The 7,244-nt window shown below is 44.5% G+C and overlaps 1 protein-coding gene across 16 annotated transcripts in view; it reads right to left on the minus strand.

Annotated features, from left to right (window-relative positions):
• Epb41l3 (erythrocyte membrane protein band 4.1 like 3) overlaps positions 1-7,244 on the minus strand; it is a 172,878-nt gene that overhangs the window by 39,437 nt on the left and 126,197 nt on the right. For all 16 annotated transcript variants that reach the window (XM_026789494.1, XM_026789493.1, XM_026789497.1 and 13 more), the window contains exons 6-8: positions 6,002-6,077; positions 3,298-3,516; positions 2,247-2,334 (exon numbers count right to left, since the gene is read on the minus strand). In XM_026789494.1, the coding sequence (XP_026645295.1) occupies positions 2,247-2,334; positions 3,298-3,516; positions 6,002-6,077 (383 nt within the window). The remainder of the gene's footprint in view (positions 1-2,246; positions 2,335-3,297; positions 3,517-6,001; positions 6,078-7,244) is intronic.

A 7,244-nucleotide genomic window follows, 5' to 3' on the forward strand; every position in this document is an offset into this window, starting at 1 on the left:
GTGCAGTAGGATCAAAAACCCATTGCCATTGTTCTTGAGTTCTCAGTAGTCCTCATTGTCCACTATGTTCGGCGAGTCCGGTTTTATCCCAGGCTTTTTCAGACCCAGGCCAGCGGGCCTTGGTGAGTTCCTGATAGAACATTCTCATTGTCTCAGTGTGTGGGTGCACCCCTCGCAGTCCTGAGTTCGCTTAAGGGATCTTAAGCCCAAAGACACTCATAGCATCCACACAAGAGAAGCGGCTCATTGACGACGAGAAATTAGCACTAATTTAATTCAGTCAATTTCCTTCTTGTCAGGATGGAGCACGGCTTCATGAGAAAATGGAGTCTACAACCGAGCCATTTGTTATGTTTAATATTCAGATAAAATCCTGTAACAGGCTGCATTCTGCTTCCATAAGTCATTATATTTAATTGACATAATTTCAAATCATATTATTAAAGAAAAAGCAGCTGTCTATTCAAGTTCAGTAGGTACAGAGATGTTAAGTGCCTTGGTTTTTCCTGGTAGCAAGGATACATCCTGAGTCGCACTTCCCCAAGGACACACGAATCTTTATTTCTGGGTAATAAAGGACTCACAGTGCATGACATAACACAAAAGCCATGCCACATTCCCTCAGACTATCTTTCCATGATCTTTTCCTCACCTTTTTTAGCCAAATGGGAAAAAAAAAAACATGAAGAGGATTTAAAATAAAATCTCACTGTATGTCCTTAGTTTTATTGAAACCATGACCCAAATGTAAAGCTGGCATAAGGAGAAAAACATTAATGAAAAAGGAACTCACTGCTGTGATCACCGACAAATGTCAAGGAGCTTGGCATTTAATATACAGGCACACCCCAGGCAGGAGCCTCAGCCATGCTCATAGAGATCTTACTAGTACATTAACTTAGAAGTGCTTGTCCTCCGTGATGCTCACAGTGATGCAAAGACATTACCACCAAACCACATAGGCAACAAATCCAGATGTCTACCATTTTCCTGCCCAATCTCACTGTAAATTTGCCTTGCTCCCTAAAAGTCAATATAAGTGCTCCCCTATTTATCAACAGGACTTATAGATAGAGCACCGACTTCCTTCTTTTGGTTTATCATGGTGTTATGTTTCCTTGAACTTGGCCAGCTGGAATCTCTTTATCTCTAGGCCTCAGAATTTAAAGGAGACTTGCTTCCTTAGAAGCCTGCAATCACACATTCTTTTGAGTTTCAGACCGTGAGACTGGAGACATCCATCAGGGGTCAAATCCTGACTCCTTTACAGGACTGATATTATCTTGTCGGTGCCAGCCAGAAGAAACTACTCATGATCTTTCAGGACTGACCTTTGGAGCAAGGCTAAAATACAAGCTCCCATCTCCAGAGCCCCAACGGACTTCACATGTTTTGTGGATAAATGTCTTAAGTGCGTCTCTGTGTTTTAACAGTGTGTTTGCTCACAGCTGTCTAAATAGTCGATGTGGAGACATGGACTCATCCTCTCAACGTTGACAAGGAAATTTTAGAAAAAACATGACGTGGAGTCAGAACTACTCTATCTTCTACCACAATCGCAACCCTCCTGTGGCTGAACCCCAACTTCTTCCTTCCCAAGGTGCAGCTCATGCACTCCATCACTGTACCCCGGTAGGTCAGTAAGGCAACCCTTGTCCTGGGTGGCCACTCTCAGCTGCACTACTTTTAAAGAACTCTTATGTCAGAGAGATTAAACCTTAGAGCCCGAATTCTTTAAATTTAACCCCAGTTCACTGAACGCTTAGTAGGGCTTTAAAACGGGCAAAACCAGTACGTGACACATAGCAGATGTAACACTTGGCACTGGACAACTGGCCAAGTTCAGACAGACAGACAGATAGAGAAGAGTGGGGCTCTCCAGACAAAGAGGGGAGGTTATGTTCAGAGAAAAGGCAGAAGCAGGGTACTGCATGTCAGTGCAGAGTAGGGGATACATCTGTGTCAGGGAAGGCACAGAGAAGTAGGGCTCGGAGTCAGGGTTAAGGTTACTGTCGAATCAACAGGCAACAGAGACTTCATCTTTGGCTGTCTTCCGGGAGGCATAGCCACAGCATTAATGGACGGCTGAGCCATGAAGGGTACCTAGCTTCAAAGATGAGCACTGTTTGTTTTAACATGGAACGGGGTTTCAAAGACACACTGGTTTGAAGCATAGAGGTCTTCATTTACACTAAATGAAGTTCAAATTCCAATAACAAAGTAGACTAGGGTTTGAAAATGCTTACCTTGGCATGATGTAAATCTACCCCATACATGGAGAGCTTTTTGGCGTTTTCCAGGAAATGCATCTCAGCTTCCGCGGGTGTCATTCCTCTGATTAGAAAAAAGTAAGCGCTAAGCTTTTCCAATCAATTAGAACTGAAAACGAAGAACAATTAGCCACGTCTGCCCTGGATGTCACTCAGCTGCTTTCCCTCTATCTGGTAGGGCTGCGGTCTCCCACTCCGCTCCCTGCTATTGTGTAAGAAAGCCTTCATTGGGAGACCAGCAGACACGGGTTTGAGCAGCCTTAATTCAAAAATTCCAAAGCTGAAAGCTCTAAAAAAATCTGCATCTTTTAAAGTTGCAGATTGATACAACCCTCAAGGCGTATTAAAAATATCGTATGAAGCCACCTGGGGGTCATGCAGATCAGGCGTTTATGGAACATAAGTGAAATCTCATAGTTAGACTCTTGTTTCATCCCAAAGATATGTTACTACATCATATAACTATCCAATATATCTGAAATATATCTGAATTCTGAAACATGTCTGCTCTTAGGTGGTGTGTGAGAGATTCTTAGCATATACACAAGAAAATAACAATGAGACAGTTTTGTAGCGCACTCACAAAAGGAAGCCTGGATGTTCTGAGAGGGAGTTTACCATCTTAACCACACATGGTCTCTGCCCTGCCCTCAGCCCCTGAACCCCAAACTTGGCTGGGGACCTGAATAGTGTGCAATGGGATGTACAAGGGCTTTCCGCACTACCTGTGGCCCTGAGAAGTGTGCAATGGGTGCACACGCGCCTTCCTCACTGACCTGTGGCTCTGAGAAGTGTGCAATGGATGGACTGGGCTTTCCTCACTGACCTGTGGCTCTGAGAAGTATGCAATAGATGGACTGGGCCTTCCTCACTGACCTGTGGCTCTGAGAAGTATGCAATAGATGGACTGGGCTTTCCTCACTGACCTGTGGCTCTGAGAAGTGTGCAATGGATGGACTGGGCTTTTCTCACTGACCTGTGGCTCTGAGAAGTATGCAATGGATATACATGGGCCTTCCGCACTGACCTGTGGCTCTTGTGCAGCTCCACCACCTTATCCTCCAGTTCTTTCGTGTGGTTTGGTGCAAAGCGGAACTCACTGATGTAATCACTCCCACACTCATCGGGATCGTAGTCCCCGAGTTCTGACTGCACTGTGTAGGAGCCCAGCAGGGCCAGGGTCACAAAGGAACAGGGCAGCCTTCCAGACACAATGTCATCACGCAGCTGTAAGCAGAGGTAGTACCTTCCGGGAGCCGAAAGGACAAAGAGCAAGCTGGCGTTAGGACACACGGAAAGGAGTTGGTAGGAGTTGTGCAGGGCGAACATGTTTTAAAAACATTATATTCATATATGAGATTTCCGAGGAATTAAGAAAAAAAGAAGAACATTTAGTATTTATAAAAAAGTTCTCCCAGGCCAGTAACCCCTTTAAGGACACAACTGCATACTGTCATAACGATTTCAACTAAGGAGATATAGTATATAAGATTTATATGATTTCAGTCTATATAAGCAGGGACGACTGTGGGTACAAATGGTACTTAAGGAACCTAGAAGAAGAAACTCTTCATAATACAACAATCAAGCTCAGAGAGAAAGACATTTAAAGATGGATTTTCCTAGTTTTACACATTCTCGGGAATCAGACGGGGCAAACTATACTATAAAAAGGTGTTCTTATATAAAACCACCGGCCCCCATGCAGCCTTCAGGGAGAGCTCCTTCTAAGATCTAGATGGCGGGTCTTTGCAAATGACCACGCTGACCTCAGATAACCCAACAGCTGTGTTTCAGGAACTCTATTCTCAGCGGCTGCTTTTCTTTTCTTTTTTTTGAAAAATATTTTTTATTTTATTTTATTGAGCTATACATTTTTCTCTGCTCCCTCGCTTCCTCTCCCCTCCCCTTCAACCCTCTCCCATGCTCCCAATTTACTCAGGAGATCTTGTCTTGTTCTACTTCCCATGCTATGTATGCCTCTCTTAGGTTCTCTGGGATTGTGAATCGTAGGCTGTTTTTCTTTGCTTTATGCCTTATTTATTTATTTTAGTGTGATATCTTCCTGGAATTTAGCTGATACAAGTTCTATAAAAATCTCTTGCTTGAAATCTGGGACTCTTATCACTACAGGGGAAGTTTTAAATGGGAGACATATAAAAGCATTTTCACACAGCTCTGCCATGATGTCATAAAGCAACTACATTAGTAGCTGGTCTATCTTCTGTTTGAGATTCACAGATTCAGCAATATAAAATCAAAAGAATTAAATAAAGATTAACAGTTAAATCCTGAGGGTAAGTGCTGACACCCACAAGCTTTAAGGGCTGTAGCTGTCTACTCTCCATGCAAGAGAGAAGTCTGCAGGCCTCCAGGAAGCAAGTTCAGCCACTGACAGATTGGAAGTCTATGGAATTCAGATATTAGAGTTCTTAGGCACACCACAGGTTCTACAGACACCACATAGTGGACAGGAACTGCGCACGAATTTATAAGTTCAAGCACATGTGGGGTCTATAACCACACAATTAGTCATAACTAAGTATTTAATCCCGAGCAGAAGTGTCTTTATATAGACAAAGAACTAATTTTCTCTGATTTCTGGCAAATATAAAAGAAATGCCCTGGAACTAATCGTTAACTCTTCTCAAAGATTTTAGTAAAAGTATTTTTGCAGTGCAGCAACTGTTTGAAGCAATTTCTTTTCTAAGTCACTTTGGTCATAACCTCACTGCACTGGGCAGAAATATCTACAAAGGCATGTGAAGGGAGAATGATGGTCCCGGACATCTGTGTCCCACTTCTACCCCTGAATTCAAATGCTGAAATGCTAGCCCCGCCCCGTGTGATGGGCTGGGAGGCGGGGCCTTTGACAGATGATCAGATCAGGAGTGTAGAGCCTGCATAAATGCAATTAGTGGTTTTAAAAAGGCCATAGGGCAACTCTCTGGGGGGGGGGTGGGGAGGACAGTAATAAGCTGGTAACCTCCAACTCTGAAACAGACTCTCATCGGACATGCATACCAACAACCGCGTCTTCAACTGCGGGTCTCCAGAATGCATCAAGTGAATTTCTACTGTAAACCACGGTCTTTGGTATTTTGGGACAGGAGTAAGAACAGACTAAGTTACACGGTGTAGTTCTGTAAAGGGAATCCCTTTCACACTCTAAGTTCAACCTCCAAACTGGGATATTTATGTGTTAGATTTCTTTTTTCTTAATATCCTCTTTCCCTTTTTATGTACCCATGAAAGCAAGTAAACTCTTAAATGTGTTCATGCTGTCCCTTCCCCCTCCCTGAATCTCTCTCTGGCTGTTAAACAGCTGTGAAGTACCAGGTTGCTTACATGCAGAGCGTAAGCTTAGAAAGATATTTGTAATTTAGGCTCCAAAGCAGCACCACTCAGTGCTGCTGCACCATTTATGGCTGAGTCCCATCCATTTTGGCGGTGGCGGGTGGGTGACTGGCATCTCAACTCTGAGTGCTTTCCCACGAGGGTCAGGGAGATGGAAACAGCAGCCTATCTCCGAGGACTCAACTGTGAAGAGAGAGGACCTGGCACCTCCTGGCGACTCATATCTGCACTCATTTAGTGGCCTTTTATTTGCCAACTGAGAGATGATGACTGTAAGGGGCCCAGATGTGTGCAGACTCTCCCTTGGACCACTCCCCTGGAGATGTGCTGCTCCCCCAACGTGCCCTCTGTTGCCATAGCCAACTTTCAAATACCTGGTGATGTCTTCTGAGAGCTGGGCAGGGTCTGGTGGGTAAAATTTCACATTGAATGAGAAATGCCAAGCACCACCTGTAGGGGTAGGACACACATCAGAACAAATTCTTAGGAAACTGCGAGCAACTTAGGACCTGAATTCAGGTTCCAAGTGCCTCAGATCCAGGCGCAAACACCAGACACCCTCTGGTCACTGCTACGTGAATCCTATAGGTAACTAATTTCAAATCTTGTCCCCCAACCAAGTCATTTACTTGCATGGAAATGTACCAACTTTTCTCGTGATCAAATAAGCCTCTGGCAAAGAGGGAGGGAAGCAATTGACGGTAATCCTGTATCAGATAATGGGGACTGACTAGATTTACTGCCAGGGATTTCTCGATAGGGCACATGCCAACACCACAGACAGAATTCCCATCTCCTCGGTCCTTTCTGCTCTGTCACGCAGACCAAACCCCGTTACAATAAATGTCAAGGGACTAGCGAACATCTGTTTATTTTATGGGAAGGGTTTGTCGTAGCGAATATTGCTTTCGGTAAATGGGCTGCTGAAGACTGCTTTCTTGCTCAGGGAGATTTTCGATGCAGCGGATATCTGAGTGTATCGAGCAGACGCCACCCAACCCCCACCCATGACTCAGACGGATCTTGTTTTATATTGTACCATGCTTTGCCCATGACATCTTTTAAGTCGTCTCCAGCAGCAGAACTGTCAGGCAGATGTTGGCCACTCCCTTCTCCGCACTGCCTGTACACGTCCAGCCTTAAGGTATTACCCAGATTTACTGAGCGCTGCGGTTTGGATTTAAAATGCTTCCTAAAAGCTCATGTTGAAGGCTCGGTCCTCACCAAAGCTGTGCTCAAGTGGGACCTCTGGGGTGTGACTGGGTACCGACAGCTCTAATTTTGTGACGGGATTAATCCAGTTATAGAGTCCTAGCTTCATGGGAGTTAGAGGAGGGACATTGTTAGAAAAGTGAGGACCCTTCAGTCCTGGCAACTTTCTAGGGCCGCCCTCTCCCTGCCACAAAGCATTGCCAAGTCACAGGCCTGAAAGCAAATGAGCCAAGAGACCACAGGACTGCAGACTAAAACAAACCATTTTTCCCTTACATAGACTCTCTCGTGTATTCTATTACAGTGTGAGATGCTATCCGGCACACTGAGGCCCACATTTCAGTACTGAATGACTGCACCAACATAAACACAGAGCATGCTCGTTTTTGTTTTTTTTTTTTTTTT

The sequence above is a fragment of the Microtus ochrogaster genome, unplaced genomic scaffold (assembly GCF_000317375.1).
Source record: "Microtus ochrogaster isolate Prairie Vole_2 unplaced genomic scaffold, MicOch1.0 UNK20, whole genome shotgun sequence".
Lineage (NCBI taxonomy): Eukaryota > Metazoa > Chordata > Mammalia > Rodentia > Cricetidae > Microtus > Microtus ochrogaster.